This window comes from Micromys minutus (assembly GCF_963924665.1).
Source record: "Micromys minutus genome assembly, chromosome: 1".
Classification (NCBI taxonomy): Eukaryota; Metazoa; Chordata; class Mammalia; order Rodentia; family Muridae; genus Micromys; species Micromys minutus.
The window spans coordinates 95,400,451-95,419,547 of record NC_137969.1 but is presented as its reverse complement, the minus strand read 5'-3'; the positions used below and the strand labels follow the sequence as shown (position 1 = coordinate 95,419,547).

The window sequence follows — 19,097 nt, the reverse complement described above, 5'->3', positions numbered from 1 at the left end:
TACAGTACAGATGGCAAGCCTGGCTGGGGGATGGCTCAGTGGCAGCCTGTTTGCCTTCTCATTGCAAGGTTGTAGGCTCAATCTCCAGGACTGCAAAAGATACTTTGAAACAAAATAGTGATAATCATCTGAGAAAGGATTTTCAGCTTTATCCGTATGACATCATTTAATCATTATTTCATTTGTTCTGCATGCTCAAAGGACAAATCAACCACGAACTGTCAACCATGTCTAAGGACAAAGAAAATGAGTTTAAAAGGAAAGAAAAAGCTCACCAGTGATAAAAGGCAAAACCGTCTAAGGCATCCTGAGTACAACTGAGAATGACTTTGGTGCCTAGGAATGAAGAGTCTAAAACTCTCCCTGACCACACCTTCAGAACAACTGCAGCAAAGCCAATCTGCTTCCTTGGTGCAGATCACTTGCCTTCCCAAGCCCTAGCTCCCGTGTGTCCTGTCCTTGGAGGCTGAGATCTAACATGGTGGTTTATAAATAAAGACATTGGTGGGTGTCAGTGACCTCGGTATGCATGTGGCTAGGGGCTACAGGCTTCGCATGGTTGCAAATCCTTCCTATTTTAATTTCCAGTGAAAGCATCTTTCCTTTTTACAGTTTCTGCATACCCGCAAAGCTGAGGACCTTTATGTGGTTTACAAGTCCATTACTGAGTTGGAAAGAGTTCCACACCTTACTGGACCAGGTTAGTAAATTGGAGGGCAGCTCAGATTTAGGTATTGATGAAGTATTTCAGATATATCTGAAAACAAGCACTCAAATTCTATCAGTGACCAGCCAGGAGTTATGTGATTAGCTGTGGCAGGGGCCAGGGCCAGCAGGTTCCCCCAATGCAAAGGAGACTGTGAGCTGAGGAGGCAGAATTGGGAGGACACAGTGTACTGACACCTGTCACCTACCCGGTACAGGACACAGTGCTGACACTCACTGTCACCTACCTGGTATAGGTGCCTGTACCAATAATAAAACACAAGTCCATGTGGCATTTTGAGGACTAATCCTTCAAAATACTTATTTTCATTACGAACATCAACTTTCTTTTGCATTTCCATTTATGTCACTGGGTATGAGTATATTTTAATCAGAGAAATATTTGAGGCAGTTGCTCTATAAAGTAGACCCGTGTTTCAACCACACTGTTTATTCAGTAGGTTTTTCCTCATTGAAAAATTAGTTGTACCTCCAGTTACCAAATGGTCACCAAGATAAAAGAAGAACGCACATGTTTAAATTTGTGTGTTATAATTCTTGAGGCATATGAAAGGAGGAGAGACTTAAAGGATGCATCACTGTCACTGATGTCATTTCCCCTCAAATCACACACAACAACACTTGCATTTGTGTACTTCCTGTGTCGTTTGCTTCAGTGTACACATGTGGTCATCTCAACGTGGAGATTGGAGACTTAGAACAGCACGCCTGTGGCTACGGGCATGCCAGGACACAGAAGACCCTTGGCTGTGGGCATACCACCAGGAGTACAATTCAGGATTACCTATTCTCAAGCAGGACTCCAACCAATGTCTCTATATACTGAACAGATACTTAACAAAATGGCAGAGCTCCTCCTAAATTCCAACAAAACTGACGATACAAAGCCATCCTGAACCATGGGCTTTTGTCGTCTACATTTATAAACACACCTATTCAGAAAAGCCCATTCAACTTTTAATATTCCTTCCTCTCTGGGCAAAGGCAAAGCAGGTGCTCACATGAGGCTAGCTCTCAGTCACTCAGGTGATTGTCACTCTGGCCTCAGCTGGCCTCTATGCATCTAGTCCCCTTCTTCCAAAAGCAATTCAGCCCACAGTCTCCCTGGTGCCCAGCCCAGTTTCCAGGTCACACAAAGCTCAGTAAACTGTGATGTTGAAACAGCGTGTGAGAAGGCACCAGTGAGAGTCCATGTGAGCATCACATCTCCTTCGAATCTGTAGTAACACAAGCTCTCAGGCCCCACGGACCAGGAGGGCAGCAGTGTATATGTGTATGTGCGTGTGTGCGTGCGTGTGTGTGTGTGCACGCGCGCGCGCACGTGTGTACGTGCACACATGCACAAAGAAGCCCTCTTGGTGGTCATGTTGCACGCTGCCACTCAAGAGGGACTGATCAGACTGGACTAGAGGTAACATGTTCAAAGCTCCAGATGCAGGGGAATTTCTGGGCCCACTGTCCACATCAGGCCTCACCACTGCAGCCAGGGCACTGTGTACAGCAAGCACTAAAGAGAACCTATATTATCTTAAATATGATTTCTTTTTTAAAAAGAGCACTAATTTGGAAAAATGTATAAATCCAACTCTACTTTAATAGTTTGTTTTGCATTTTAAAAGGTTTCAGAGTGACTAACTTAGGAATAAGCAAGGAGACACACAGCAGCTAAGCACAAAGTACTAATGTGTAGTCGTTGCTGGTTTTATTTGTAACAGCAGAAAAACATATCTCTTAAAGCAAGCATCTAGTCCCCAAGTTTGCTTTGTTAGTGATGACAGTCACCCTGGCCACAGGAAAGTATCACTGCAAGAAGTCCTGTAAGTCAACTGTGGTCGCCTCAGGCTCCTTCGAGGACTGCCATGATTTAATGCAGCACCTCCCAAGCCCAGGAGCACAGTTAGCTCATGAGGTGTGAATCAGCATTCAGGGCTCACGTCCTGACAGTAAGAGTGCACAGCAGAGAAAGGGGCAGCTCCAGGGGGTACAGGCACCGCACACCATCCCAATCTTCAGACTGGGAAGCTAGGCTTTTTATCAGGCTCAGACTTGGGGTTTTAGAAGTGCTACACTAAAACCCTGAGCTGGTTAAAAGATGACAAGATAAATGCAGAATCTGGTACAGTTTTTATTTAACTTGATAAATGTAGAACGGGGTGGATTCGAGGCAAATCCTGGATTAGTTTAGCCACAATACACAGTTCACATGCGTCTGAAGAGCGCTCATCTTCAGTGACCGCCCACCTCCACACTAACACATCTGAGGAAATCCAGGTACAGATATAGTGACTTCCAACACTCTATAATTTAGATTTTGTACTTGGACACACTTTAAGTTTATCTACTTGATGCAGATGCCACAGGAGATAAAAATTCATGCAATGATGCTTGGGTTTTTTTTTTTTAAGTAAATCTATCATTTGATAATTCAATGCTATATAAAGTACATTGAATATCTAAAATAAAACAAATGCCAATTATATCATGAATTAATAATATATTTATTGTCGTGAAACCAAACAGGCCCAAGTTCCTTTTTGTCTTGAGTCAGTTGTCTAAATGCTTGTCCCTCTCAAACTTCCTGTGTAATGAAAACCAAGACATTTAATTTCTTCTTGGCAATTAACAAAGATGGCAGAAAGTTCAAATCAGGTGTGTTCTTGATACCTCAGAATCAGAAAGGGCTTCTTCTTGGGCAGAAGGCTCATAATCGCCTGCATTCTCCACTAATTCAACCTCTAACTCGTCATTGCTTTCCGCACTGTAATCAACTTCTTCAAGGAACCGAGGTTCATCTTCATCCAAAACGTAAGTGGTGGGGCTGCAGCCAAAGCAGAGAACACACAAGGCTTCGTGAGAGCAAGGCAGACACACCACCTCACACAACAACCTTGACCTCAGGTAACACAGAACATACAGCTTTGTGAGACCCGAGGTTCCAATTCACCACCTCACACATGCCAACCTCAGGAATACAGCAGTTTGTACTAACTTGGAACTTGTGTCCAAGTGGACAAGGTGAGAGGGTTCTAACAGCCGAAAGCTGCCTGTTTCGGCAGCAGGAGCCGAAATGGTCGTTAGTGATCCTGCCAAATGTCCACACAGCACCACTAGCAGAAGGGAAACAGATGCTGTCAATGGTTATCTCAAGGATTTCATCAGCACACACTTAGAAGGTTTATTTTAAAGTTCTATTTTAATCCCTGTAAATTAGGCAACAGGTAATTCCAATAGGCTATGTGAGAAGCTGTGGTACCCAACTGCCTCCTGGAGGAATGGGCCACAGCCACACCCCACGGTGTCCACAGATCCAGAGTGAGGACGAAGCAGGGTGACTGGTCTACACGCACCTAGAGGACTGTTTCCCACTAGGGTAATGGATGAGCGTTTGTGGGAGGCTCTGAGTGCCGGTAACCATTCCTTCATGCAGTGTGTGAGGCGAGAATGTTCCTCCAGTCCTGCTCTCCATGGGTGGGAACTGACAGTCACATCAAGCAGGAGCAAGTCACATACTCTGACACTCTGATCAAATTTCATATGTATGTTGGCCTATAGGCCACTTCTAAACAAATGATTTCTCAGAGGTAAATCAACTGAAAAGCTATAAAACTAGATGAAAGAGAAAACATCTGTTCAAATAAGAGGAAATGCAGGTCAATCAGCTCTGGAGATGAAACGCCACAGCTGAGCACAAATTCCAGGCCAGCACGCTGGAGCAGAGAATCCTAGGTTACAATTCCGAGAGGAGGTAAAACTCGTCTGAAAGCACGGTATTCCTCCAGTGAGCTTTATCCCTGTGGGGCGGGGGCTGCAAGCCATCTTCCACTAACACAATTGATTTCCTCTTACAAGTTTAGAGCATTCGCCTCCTTCTGTGCTCCAGATAGGCACTGACTGGCCTAGAAAATGAACAAGACTTAACAGACCTAACATTTACAAGGACAAATCCCAAATTACCATGAACTTTAAATATTTAGTTATTAATCTGTAGCAGGTCTTAATGGGCAGATTGTTAAAAAAATATATTTGTTTTAAAAATGACTGTTACTATTTTGAAACCTAATAATCCATCCTCCTAGACTTCAGGGTTTAGTAGGATTCTCTGAAAAGCCCCTAGTGACTTCTAAGAGGCTGAGTCACAAAGCAAAGAGAGGAAAGCAGACGATCTTTGCGCATGGACCTCTTAGTTCTTGCCGCAGACTGCAAGGGCAGTGGTGCGTGGGATGCAAGTAGACAGGACTAGAGGGCAGAGGACAGGGCAGCCCCGGGGAGAGGAGGACAGAGCAGCGTGGGTGGTGGGTGGTGGGTGGTGCTCAGGAAGAGCTAAAGCAGCAGGTGCCTTCACCAGCCTATTGTAAGCAAAGCTGGATCCAAGTTGTCTGAAGGAGTCTCGGGTCAGGATCAGGATTTGTTTGTGAAGGCAGATTCCAAAGTTTATCAACTGGAACTTCAGAAAAGGTTTGAAGGCCCACCTTCCTAAAGCTGTTCCCCAGTGAGAGACAGAACTAGAGGGGTGCTCGAGTAAGACACCAAGGACTTGGGAGCCGCAGATCGAAAGGGCAAGCTGTGGAGAGGCAGAGAGACAGGCAGGGCTGCAGCAGAAGCTGTCTCAGTTCTGGCAGGTTGTGGGTCACACGTCCGTTTGGCATGAACAAGCCTGGTTTATTCACCAGAAACTGTTCACATGTCACGTGTTCTGTTAAGAGAACGGAGAGCAGGAAAGGCAGCCACAGCTCTCAGGCTGTACCTGTAGCCCTTGGTGGCTCTTCAGAAGCCCCTGCTAGGCTCAGCTTCCTGAGCTCCTTCTCACACTGGGGCAGGTCCACCAGTGCTAGCAGTGGAACATTATCAGGACTAAGTGTGCCAGGGAAGGTGTGCAGAACTGAGACAACAGAGAGCAGAGATGTCTATGAAGCAGGCTTAAGAAAATGGAGGGAAAGAGGGAGGGAAGGCATGTAATTCTCCATCCGGCATACTGCCACCTCTGGTGCACTCAACTGAGAAGAGACTTCTGACTCTTCCATCCGGTCTGCTTCTCTTCTCCCTGTTGCTGCTCAGCAGTGAGCATGTGCTCCTGTGTCTCAACACACGTGCTCATCAAGGCACTCCTGGTCCTCACTCTCCGTCTGCACACGCCCTCTGAACGTGCTCACCCATTTTAATGTGCACTCTCATCTCTTCCAAATGCAAACACATAGTCTGACTTCCCAAGATCCTCTTAGATACACATGGACTATCTCACATGTAACACAAATACCGCATGTTGTGAACTCATGGTTCTCCCCACTGAATCTGCTCTTTCGTGTTCTCAAATCCATTCACTCAGAAAGTCACCCAACTCAAAATTCTCCAAAAGAAAGGCGGCCACAGTCTCCAGACTATGTCAAACCCCACACATTCCATGACAAACCAAACTTGTTTACTCCACACAAGGTATTCTTCTTGCTTTCTCCTCCCGGTGGCTCATGTTTCTTTCCAAAGTACAGCTTGGCCTCACCCTCCGCTCTCCCACATGCCTTGGCTGTGTTTCTGCTCTGCACACTTCCTCTGTACCCTGCACTAACATCCCATCTGTTTTCTCAACACCAGAGGTCAAGAACTGTGACTGCCATCTAAATACCTCCTGTGGCCCCGGAACGGCCTGGCAACACTTCTCAGCTACCTCAGTAAAAGTTTGCCAAGTTCCTAATGAATGTAAGAATGTAACGCTAGCATCCCACCTACAGTAGCCCTCCCCCTCAGACACCAACAGGTACTTTACTTAAACACAGTGCCACTCTCTTTCTAACAGACTTGTAGGTGCCAGGATTTCTTGCTATTGTATACAGACAAGAAGTCTGCGTTACTGGGCATTTACTGGTGGCTACTCTTGCTCCCCACCCCACTTGCTACTTCCCGCCTCAGAACCAGAGCCTAGTTGCAGGACTGTGCTGAGACTGTTTCCATTCTTAACAGTCATGAGAGGAGATCTATAGCTTCTCCTCAGAGGCCCCACTACACTCCTGTCTCTGGTCATGGGGCAGGAGCTGAGCCTGCTGTGCTGTTGTCCTAACTCAGTTCCCACTGAGCCTATGTCTTTCAACAGAAAGCAAGAAGGCTAGCAGCATAATGAGTGCTCACATCCTGCTTTCGGACACAAGGCCAATCACAGCAACCCACTTTCTTTTGTTGAATTTTGGTATATGCTCTGTGCACTTTATAACTCAGGAAGAACCATCGCATGTACCGCCTCACACACTCAGAACCACCTTCCTCTCATAGGAGTGTGTATTGTTCTGAAATTGCTATTGTATACAGACTTGCACGCACATGCACACACAGAAGAGGAGGTAGGCTAATCGACTATACAATGCAGCTAACCAAACAATATCTATCTAGGAAAAGAGAAAGGAATTACTAATGTCTGACTGGTGGCAAAAAGCATGAAGCAACGGCAGCAAGCTGCAGCTATGAAGTGACCCAGAGCCAGTCCTCACAGAAGAGTGCCAGATGGCTCTCATCACAGAGCCACAACTCTGCATGCTGTACCATCTGGGTCACTTGTGCACTCGGAGGACATCAGCTGCAATGGAGACTGAGGTTTAGAGACCTTGAGTCAGAGCATTGGGCAGTTCTGAGCTACAGCTGTGCAATATGATCTAGCTCCAGTTATTCTCAGCAAATCACTCCACTTCTGTGATAAGTGTAACAGAAACTCAGACAGGCAGGCAGACAGGGCACCCAAGCCCCTGTGTAGTGGGCTGATGGGGGGGGGCACACAGCAGAGCTCACACTCTGGCTCATCGCAGTGAAAGGATACAAAGCAAACTCAGCAAGGGAAAGTTCGGGGCAAAGTCCAGTGGGAGGCAGGGCAAGGCAGGGGCTGCCAGGGGCAGGGTGTCATCAGAGCGCCAGCCATTTCAAAGGACTGCGGGGAAAAGCTGGAGTTCAGAGTTGCCAGGTTTCCTGAAAAGGGAGTTGCAGAGAGGTGACCTCAACATTCAGCAGTGTCCCAGATGCATTGACAAACTGTTAAGTGACAGTGCAAGAGTCTAAAAAGCCGCACAGTGGCACTCCACACAGAGGGACAAGGAAGCCACAAAATGCTTTGCTAGTTTTGTGGTGCCAAGGAAAGGGAGGGGATCCTGAAGCGTCCACAGTGACCCCTGGGGAACTGCAACTCAGAAAGTCTGGAGGGGTGAACCAGGAGTCAGCAAACAAATTCATACATTTTGTTAATGTTACCTCAAGCAGCTCATAGCTCCAAGCAGGTTGGAGCACCTATTCTTTAAAGTCAAGGACCATGGGGCCCTCTGATCTTTATACCTGACACTTGGCTGGCATTTGCGTAAACACTGCCTGGTATGCCAAGAAACACAACTAGAAAAAAGCCAAAAGAAAAAAACCCTGGTGTGTTAGTTACCGCATAGGAACTCTAACATAACTGTGATCCCTAATAGACAACAAGATAGAGAATCTCAGCATCTTTCTAAAACAAACAGACAAATGAACACACATTAAGTCTAGACTCAAACCATACAATGGGCACCAGAGCTCCAGGGTAGGTCTAGAACTCACGTAGGCTGCTGCTGAGAGACGACTGAAGCAGAGATAAGTAGGCCGTTTCAGGCTTCAACAGAGATTGAAAGAAAGACCAGAAGCAAAGATTAAGTATCCTGTGAACCAACCCTGCACAAGAGCGGAGCATACAACAGAAGCAATGCACAGAAAGCTAATGGTTGTACACTTTCCATTTGTGAGGGCTGCAAACCTCACATGGAAAAAACAAGGATCACCAACCCTCGAACTCAGCAGAACTGCTAAAATCCTCAAACAAGAGAATCCAAACACATACACACATGACCTTCACGAGCAAAAGTCAACCCTGGCCCATAACTTCTCAACAAAAGGGGCAAAATGAGCAAATGTAGTAAGCTGAAAGAATCTGCTTATACCAGGCACACACAGGCACAGGAACACACACATACAGGCACATAAACTTATACAGATGCAAATAGATACACAGAAATGCACACACAGAGACACATAAATACACAGAGGCACATACAGGCACACACATGCACAGGCACACATACACTGACACATACAGGCATAGGCACAGAAATACACATATAGGCACCCACAGGCACCAGCAGACAGACAGATGCACGCACACCAAAATAGTAGGTCATCCAGTTTAACAAAGCACTACAAGATATTAATGTGGGGCTCAGAAGCAGCACACACTGTAATACAGCACTCAGAAGGGGAAGTAGAGGACTGCCATGAATTTAAGTCCAGCCTGTGCTAGTGAAAGAAACCATCTCTCAGTAGAGAGCAGAGACCAGGACGGGGACCAATAGAGTTTAATGTAGGTCTTACTGAGCAATGGGTGACTAGAGCAGTTATAAGCATAATATGGCTTGAAATATGAGCAGTTCAATTAAAATGTCACAATAGTATAAAAAGTGGGAAGGCCATAAAGTTAATGTGCCCTAAGGTCTCAGCACTCATAGTCTATGAGGAAGCAGACATAGCAATTTATATTATGTGCTAATAAACCATGATTCCATTATGCACTGATAAACCTCCAGGGTACCAATGAAAGAATAACAAAAGAAAACAGAACAAGTTTATGCAGAGACAAAAGTGGAACAACAAAGATCATCTCTGAGACAAGGAGGTGACAAACATGAAGTAGTGCACACCACCAGGTGTGAGACACAAGACTAAAACTCACTCACTAAATGGAACAGAATGCATTCACCACTGAATGAAGACAACCACCAGGTTTTATAAACCATACAGCTATGTCTGCAAACAGATTTACATCCTCAGTAGAACCTGAGCTGAGAGTCAGGACCAGCCAGGGTGTCTGCTGCAGATGGAGGGCTGTTCAAAGTAGAAGGAACGTTCCCATTAAGGGCCTTAACTCATTTCATGGCCCATTAGATGACACAACTCAACACCACGATGTCCCTACAATAAAACCTCCAAATAAAACACTGAGCAGCTCCAGACTGGGCCCTGTCTACTGTTAGCTGCATTAGAACAACTCCATGCTCTGAGGTCGGGCTGTGCATCCCTTTAAAGTGTCAGCGATCATTACACTTCAAAATAGTTACCACCTCCTCTTCCTCAAAGCCACACAGTCAGCATTGAAAACGTTTTTCCCTTTAATGCACTTTGTCCTTTTCTCTCTTTTTTTTTTCAGCACCAAGATCCACTGGAGTCAAAAAGTATTTTTCATGGCTGGTTTTGTTCCTTTATGCTTGGTTGCCATTTCTTTAGCAACCATGACCTGTTGTGGTGGTTTGAATATACTTGGCCCATGGGAAATACTAATATAGGAGATGTGGCTTTATTGGAGGAGATACAGCCTTATTGGAGAAAGTGTGTCACCGTGGTGTGGGTTTTAGAGGTCTCCTCCTATGCTCAGGCTCCACCCAGTGTGGAATGAGACCCTCATCCTAGCTTCCTGCAGAAAAGAACCTTCTCCTTGGTGCTGTGCATCAAGATGTAGAACTCTCAGTTCCTTCCCCGGCATTATGTTTGTCAGCACACTGCTATGCTTCCCATTGTGATGAAAATGGACTGAACCTCTGAAACTAAGCCAGCCCCAGTTAAATGTTTACCTTTATAAGAGTTGCTTTGTTCATGGTGTCGCTTCACAGCAATGAAACCCTAAGATGCCTATCTTCTGCCAACCCCTAGCCTAAAACTTAATAATATGTCTAAATGACTTTAGGCTATTTTAATTGCCTCAAAATGTAATCCAATATTTGAGTGCACACATATATCTAATGTATGTGTGCAGATATACATGCAGGTATGTACAGATGTATGCCATGTGTCTTCCTCAGCTACACTGACTGAGCTAAGATTGAAGGACACATGAGCTGCCAGTATCCTCTCTCTGTCGCCCATGACAGGATTTCAGGCACATGCTACCAAGACTGGCTCTGTGTGAGCACTAGGAGTCTGAACACAGGTCTCAGGCTTGCAGAAAAAGCACTTTACCAACGGAGAATCTGCCCAGCCTGGGCTGTTTTATAACAGCTGTTTTAGTGGATTTTCCACATATTTTATAACTAGTGAATGACCTCACAAATGTAACTGATTCTTGCACCACCTGGGCACTCCGTCAAATAACCCTCTCCATGTCTTCTGCCCTTACCACAGGGTGAACACAGCACTTTCTACCAGGACTTACAACTACACTAAATCTAAGGGCTCATCGAAAGACACAATGAGCAGGGGCAGCACTACTGCCAGGCACTGACATCACAAGAGTTCTTTCCCCAGGAGGTACTGGAACAAGGAGGAAAAGGAGGTAGAGTAAGGGAGCTCAAATGAGCAGATACTCGGAATTGAGAACATCAATGCCAATTCTCACTATTCCTGAAGTAAACTAGGAATTTTAAAACAAGATTAAGTCTATGCTGTAGATTAGATTCGAGGTGATTCTGACAACATTCGACTTGTGTCTGTGTATGCAACATGTACACACGGGTATCCACCTATGCAGACACCTCAATACAGAGGTTTGCCTAAGCAATGTAAGGACAGTGGTGGCAAAGAAGTGCTAAGTAGAACTAGTACTAGACACTGACACAGACACTACTGTAACACAAGCCATCAGCTCAGCCTGGACACTGGCCAATTCCAACCAAGAAAAAACTGCATACAAAGATGGGCCCGGGGTCCTGCTGCTCCAGAGTGGGGGTGGGGGACGGCCGAAGAAGAGTGTGCATGCACATACACATGCAAAAGTGGGCAGGGGGACAGCATGATTCTGAGCCCAAGATAAACTAATGGTAGTTGTAATTGAAGTCCAATTAAACTTTAAAACATCCAACACATGCATATTAAAAAAAAAAAAAAAAACAAGTAAGTTAGAAGTTTGATGAGAACGGGCAGAGCTGTAAAGCAATCCCAGTGAAAAACTTAGTTACTAACAGAGGAAAACTACATTTGCAAGGGGAAACTTTAGCAAACATCTTATCAGGTGACCAGTAGAAAGGTTCTGAAACACAGGAGTCAGAAAGCTCCACAGCACACCCAATGCCACTCGGCACCCTGGCATACACATATGATCTAAGTTCACTCAGAGACTGAGGCAAACTCTGACTGAAGACCTGCAAACCACAGAAGCATCAGGATGTGAAAGTCAAGGGAAGAAATCAGAAGCTTGGGCAAAGCTGAGCAGAGAAAGGATGGCCTGGAAGACACTGGGTGGTCACTTAATGGTTTGAACTCAATAAACACAGGAAGAAAGAAAGGTAAAAGTCCTGCAAAATCATCCCTCTCAACTGCATGCTGGGCCCTTTCACAGACAGAGCAGTAAAAAACAGAAATGCTGCTCAACCTGTCCTCAGGCCACATACTCTTAAGAGTCTGAGATAGTGTGAGCTCCCATGATAGCAAATGAAGAAAAAAACACTTGCAAAAGAAAACAGAATCAAATGCAATTTTAAGTTAACTGCGATATGGCAGAACTCAGTAGTATAATTCTTCTGAACAGACACTTTTCAAAAATATTTACTTCTTCCTTTTGAGAGACTGAGTCTATTGGAAGGAAGGGCTAGTGGCCACCATATGTCGATCACTAATAACCAAGGCTGATCCTCTCCACTGTTTGAGCCGAGCATCCTCCTTGCATGGACCACGGTAAGTAACATTGTGAGTTCAAGTCCATGTCCAACCCTCACCAAAAGTTGAGCACCCTCCACACTGATCAGCACTGTGCACGGGTGGGGGATGTGTGGGGATCAGAGGGTGCATGTGGACCATTCAGGCTTGCACAACTGCTCTCCCTGACCATCCCACCCACCCAAGAGCATCACTGTGACCCCCACATTTGCCTCTGATGTGGTTTGGCTGCTGAGAGCACCACAGTCACAGAGAGCCCAGAATCTGTTTCAGCGCTGGAACCTGCTGCATGATTCTCGTCACCACACACTGAGAAACTAACACAACAACAAACTGATGCCCAGCAACACAAGTCATCAAGAGCCTAGAAAACGGGACTATTCTTATCCCATGCACACATTCCACAAGGCTAAATGCTAAGTCTGACAGCATGACTAAGAATTTTAACACTTCGTTGCTTAAACTTACAAATGGTTCAAATGTCATGTACAATGAATTTTAAAAGAAAATACTACTTAAGACACATTTGAAGGACTAAACTGTCAAACATGCTAAATTCAGCTATTTCCAATATATAATCAGGTTACTGAAAAACCATCTGATGTATGTATGCTGCAACAAAATAAAATCTTTTTTTCTTACAACTTTATTTTAAAAAGAGAGATTCATGTACAAATTTTTAAAAGCATTTTGGCATAAAACTATATATTTTTGTCAGTACTTGATTCTTTTAGAGGTTTGATAGCATGCAATGAAATCTCTTTTAAAATAAAAAACATGATTTCAAGTCTTCTTAATTTAGATATTATCTAAATGTACTATTTCTCCATTGCTAGGGGTTTTTTTGTTTGTTTGTTTGTTTGGTTGGTTGGTTGGTTGGTTGGTTGGTTGATTAAAAGTGAATTATTACAGTTACTAAAAGTAAGGTTCAAAGCAGAAGGTTCTCTCCAAAACTATTTGGACATCAAACATTACATATTACAGTATCAAACATTACAGTATTAGACATGTAACCCTAAGCAACCTAGCTGTAAACGGGCGCTTCGATGTCAGTACTGTGCTCGCCTGTGGCTGTTCACTCCAGGTCTTACCTAGGGGAAAAGAGAAAGAAAGAAGAGTGTCCCACCTAGTCACTTTACAGCTTGATTCAATTAGGTCATTTTCAAAGTCAAGCAGGTTGGAGGGCAGGTTATACTCCAGTGGGGAAGTCAGTCTTTTCAAACGCAATAAACCAACACAAAATTTTGCTCCCATCTCTTCCAATTCTCGAGTCCCAATTTGTAAGCCCTAGAAACAAAGTAAAACACAGACTCTCAGAACCTTGCTGTCCTCAGATGCAGCTTATTACAGTCATAGCCAAGGAAGTAATGATGGCATTTAGTCTGAAGAAGACTCACCCTGAATATGTAGTAAAACACCTATTCCCACTCACCATGATGCAAAGCACTTTTTACTGACAATCTGAGGGGAAAAAAGAAGTGAGCATGGAATTTTCTGACTAAATTCCTCTTGCTCAGGTGTGAAGCTGCATCCAACAGTCTGTCTGGCACACCTTGTGAGTCACTGCCTTGATGTCAGTGCTGACCATGAGTGCTGGAGTCAGAACTCCACATTTCTGAACACTGCCTCGGACACTCATGCACAGTCCTCGGTGAGGAAAGAGAATTCAAGTGAGCAGAAGAGAGTCACCTCAGCAGCAGGAAATCACTTCCTGTGCTCCATGTCACATGGGTACACCTGTTTACATATCAACTCTGTCCCCTTTGACTGCAGCTCATTGACATTAAATGTCACCTTAAAAACCACAAATATTGATTGGGAACTACATGGGTTATCATTTATTTTCCAGATATGAAAATGAACCTCTAAAAAAATTTAAGGCCTGACACCATCAAAACTGTCGGTGTAGATGATGGCAGAGCCTAGCAAGGCTGGACCCAAGATGACTCCTGAGGAGCCAACCCAAGGGATTTCCCTGCATCTGGAAACCACACACAGCTAGCCTGACGGGCATTTCCCTAACCACCTGTCTTCCCGACCATACAGCAAACATTTAAAGAAACATTTCTCTCCACAGAATTTTAAATTAATGAGAATTGCATTAACTAAATCACATAAAAATAGAAATTGTGTCCACTTTGTCTTTAAGAGTTTGTATGTTTGTACATTAAAGACTAACAGGTCTGCTGGGATGGCTCAGTGAGTACAGGCACTTGCCACCACCTGACCACTGGGTTCAATTCCTGCGACCCACTTGGCAGGAGGAGAAAACTGATGCCCACGGTCTACCCTCTGACCTCCAAGTCTCTCCCTCACCTCTCTGTCTCCCTCTCCCTGTTTCTCTGTCTCTGTCTCTGTCTCTCTCTCTCTCTCACAGATGCACAAACACTGCACATTCACAGAAACAGACATACACGCAGAGAAAGAGACAAACACACAATCTCAAAAACTGGTTTTATGTATTAAAACATGTTTTAGTTTTTTAAATGTGCCTTTTTCAATGGCCAAATGGTACATCTGTGTGTGCTTCAGGGAGGTCTTGTCAAGGGAGTGGAGTGGATAGTAAGAGAGCAGTGGTTCTCAACGTGTAGGTCACCACCCCTCTGCAGGTCAGATGAGCCTTTCACAGGGGTCACCTAAGACCATCAGAAAAGATACATTATGATTTATAACAGTAGCAAATTGATTGTCAAGAACTAGCAACAAAAAGTAATGTATAGTTGGGGATCACAGCCACAGAAGGAACTGTGTTAAAGGTGGAAGCATTAGGAAGGCTAAGAACACTGTAAGAGAACACGCCACCATCTGTTTTCTGGCAACCACACAAATACAGGCATGCAGCCTTCACTCCATCCACACAAATACAGGCATGCAGCCTTCACTCCATCCACACAAATACAGGCATGCAGCCTTCACTCCCACCCAAAACCTCGCTGGTAATACTGTGGCACTCAATCCCGTTACTATACATTATATGTCTAGCTCAGTACAAAAAATGCACATTTAACAATGACTTGGAAGTCAGGAGAGCACATCTGAGAGAGAACACCAGGTATCTTTACAGCTAAATACCTGGGGCTGGAGAGACAGCACTGCGCTTACAAATGCTCGATGCTCATGCAGAGGACAGTGTTCAGTTCCCTGGACTCACATGGCACAGCTGACAACTTCGAGGGACTTCTGCTCCAGAGCCTCCTTGGCCTCTGCACTCAAAAGCACACACCCACACAGACACACTGTAAGTCTAAACACAACTAAGGACCTCCAAATGTGTTACCTTGTATCTACCCTGATCACAGCCACATAATGTACTCTCCATGGTATAGCTCCTTTGAACTCCAATTTCCCGCCACACGACAACACGGGCTGTGGATTCTTTGGATTTTTCTACCACAAAGCTACAACTGCTCATGCAAAATGCTGGAGCAATGTGGCTCAGTATCTTAGGCAAAGTCTGTAAAAATAAAATAGTAACCCAGAGGTTATTAATTCAAACAATGCTTTATTTTTAAGTAGCTGTGCCCTCCCCCACCCTCCAGCATTTTACTAATTTAGACTTTACAGCTGTTCCTAATAGTAGCAAGCAAAGTACAAAGTATCCATTTTATATGCATTTACAAGCAATGTACAAAGTATCCATCCATTTTACACATTTACAAAGAGCCTGGTTACAAACATAAGGAAGGGAACTAAAGAGATGGCTCTGCCTTGAGGCGAACTGGCTGCTCCCACACTAGTTATTGTCTGTTAAGTGACGCTCCAGGGGATCGGACACTCTCTGCTGGCTCCTGTGGGAACACACGTGCACATGTACTAACTCACACACACACACACACACACACACACACAGTCACACATGGCAAATAATAAATAAGCACATACAGCGAGGAAAAACATACTTCTTATTTAAAAACTAACCCAGGCCAGCTGATTTAACATGAAACGTCAGTGACCTCTAGACTGACAGACAGAAGACAGACAGCTAGCACAACCAGTGAAATCATAACCAAATCAGGAACAATATTTTCTCAAGTTTACCTGAAAATGTAAACATGCAAGCAAACCCTGAAAATCTGTCACACACAGAAAAAATAAAGGTCTATGTCCAGAGAACTAATCCCACAGATGCCAATGTAGCCCCTATGTCTGAAGTGACACAGACTGGGACAGTAATGCAGGAAACACGCTGTGCTCTGCAGAGGGTTCAGGAGCAGAACCAAAGCATTATTACTCCTAGGACCGGCCATCAGTAACACTGGCTCAGCTGCTTGTCATTGGGAGAATTAAACATGGAAGCAACTTAAAAACCCAACAGGGTGAGCATGGGTTCAGGAGTCTGAACTCTACCCAAGGCCATCAAAAAGAGAAGAAAAAAATATCAGTTTTAAATAGTTCAAAACAGAAAACAAAGAAAATCTGTTTGTTATACAATGTGAGTTCTTACTTTTAAAACAGTGACTATTAGATAAACCATAAATATGAACAAGAGTATTTCCAAAGGATAGTGTAATAAGCAAACATGGAAGCACACTTCACTTCCAACTGTCACTACATGAATTGACATGATCAGGCTCTGTTTCCCCCAGGAGAGATGCTGCAGGACAGAGGGTGTGCACACAGATGCTGCAGAACAGAGGGTGTGCACACACAGATGCTGCAGGACAGAGGGTGTGCACACACAGATGCTGCAGGACAGAGGGTGTGCACACACAGATGCTGCAGAACAGAGGGTGTGCACACACAGATGCTGCAGGACAGAGGGTGTGCACACACAGATGCTGCAGGACAGAGGGTGTGCACACAGATGCTGCAGGACAGAGGGTGTGCACACAGATGCTGCAGAACAGAGGGTGTGCACACACAGATGCTGCAGGACAGAGGGTGTGCACACAGATGCTACAGAACAGAGGGTGTGCACACACAGATGCTGCAGGACAGAGGGTGTGCACACAGATGCTGCAGGACAGAGGGTGTGCACACAGATGCTACAGGACAGAGGGTGTGCACACAGATGCTGCAGGACAGAGGGTGTGCACACAGATGCTGCAGGACAGAGGGTGTGCACACAGATGCTACAGAACAGAGGGTGTGCACACACAGATGCTGCAGGACAGAGGGTGTGCACACAGATGCTACAGGACAGAGGGTGTGCACACACAGATGCTACAGAACAGAGGGTGTGCACACACAGATGCTGCAGGACAGAGGGTGTGCACACAGATGCTACAGAACAGAGGGTGTGCACACACAGATGCTGCAGGACAGAGGGTGTGCACACAGATGCTGCAGGACAGAGGGTGTGCACACAGATGCTACAGAACAGAGGGTGTGCACACACAGATGCTGCAGGACAGAGGGTGTGCACACACAGATGCTGCAGGACAGAGGGTGTGCACACAGATGCTGCAGGACAGAGGGTGTGCACACAGATGCTGCAGGACAGAGGGTGTGCACACAGATGCTACAGGACAGAGGGTGTGCACACAGATGCTGCAGGACAGAGGGTGTGCACACAGATGCTGCAGGACAGAGGGTGTGCACACAGATGCTGCAGGACAGAGGGTGTGCACACAGATGCTGCAGGACAGAGGGTGTGCACACAGATGCTACAGAACAGAGGGTGTGCACACACAGATGCTGCAGGACAGAGGGTGTGCACACAGATGCTACAGGACAGAGGGTGTGCACACACAGATGCTACAGAACAGAGGGTGTGCACACACAGATGCTGCAGGACAGAGGGTGTGCACACAGATGCTACAGAACAGAGGGTGTGCACACACAGATGCTGCAGGACAGAGGGTGTGCACACAGATGCTGCAGGACAGAGGGTGTGCACACAGATGCTACAGAACAGAGGGTGTGCACACACAGATGCTGCAGGACAGAGGGTGTGCAAACACAGATGCTGCAGGACAGAGGGTGTGCACACAGATGCTGCAGGACAGTGGGTGTGCACACAGATGCTGCAGGACAGAGGGTGTGCACACAGATGCTGCAGAACAGAGGGTGTGCACACAGATGCTGCAGGACAGAGGGTGTGCACACAGATGCTGCAGATGTGGGGAGTTTGGCCATGCTATTTAAATGATCACCTGTAAGAGACTACAACAAATGCATGTAAGTGTTCTGCTGTAATAAAAGTGAACTGTACAGAGTTTTGTGTAATTGATAAAATAATGGAGATAAATTTAAATATGATGACCTGCAGAGATGGTCAACAAGCATCAAGCTGCTGTGTGGTAAAGAAGGATAGAAAAATGGCACTGTGTTAAGAGTAATTCTTGCCTCGAACAACCTGCATTCGGTCTCAGCACCTACATGGGGGCTCTCAACAGGCTATGAGCTGTCTCCCACGTTCCTGCAAGACAGTGTCAGGATTTCATATTCTGAGAAAGAAGGCAGCATAAGGAAATGCATTCAAGAGAAACCACCTGTAATACCAGGGAAGGAGTGTTGCAGAAGAGACGGTGTCAGATGTATCAGCGTGCAATGAGCAATCAAGGCCTTTAGGTGGCTCAGAGATCTATTAGCGTCGGCCACATTAAGTAAATGTGCCTCTGGAACTCAGGTAAAGGTGCAATAAGGACCACTTAATTTAGATCTAGGGAAACGGCATTTGAAAGTGACTAGCAAGAGGCTGCAGAGGCTGGAAAACTGGGCAGAAGACAGTGGGCAGGGCCTTTTACTGTGACATCCCCTTGTTGTAATGTCTCCTTAATGTGAAAACCCTTAGTCACTTA

At 45.4% G+C, this 19,097-nt stretch overlaps 1 protein-coding gene across 4 annotated transcripts in view; it reads right to left on the bottom strand.

The window, feature by feature from the left end:
* Window positions 1-2,851: 2,851 nt before the first annotated feature.
* Window positions 2,852-19,097, bottom strand: part of AGTPBP1 (ATP/GTP binding carboxypeptidase 1) — a 120,659-nt gene continuing 104,413 nt past the window's right edge. For 3 of the 4 annotated variants that reach the window (XM_080914313.1, XM_080914311.1, XM_080914312.1), the window contains exons 24-26: window positions 15,632-15,808; window positions 13,481-13,641; window positions 2,852-3,544 (exon numbers count right to left, since the gene is read on the bottom strand). In XM_080914313.1, coding sequence (XP_080770439.1) covers window positions 3,367-3,544; window positions 13,481-13,641; window positions 15,632-15,808 — 516 coding nt within the window. In that variant the 3' untranslated portion in view covers window positions 2,852-3,366. The remainder of the gene's footprint in view (window positions 3,545-13,480; window positions 13,642-15,631; window positions 15,809-19,097) is intronic. The other variant, XM_080914314.1, reaches the window with a different exon arrangement.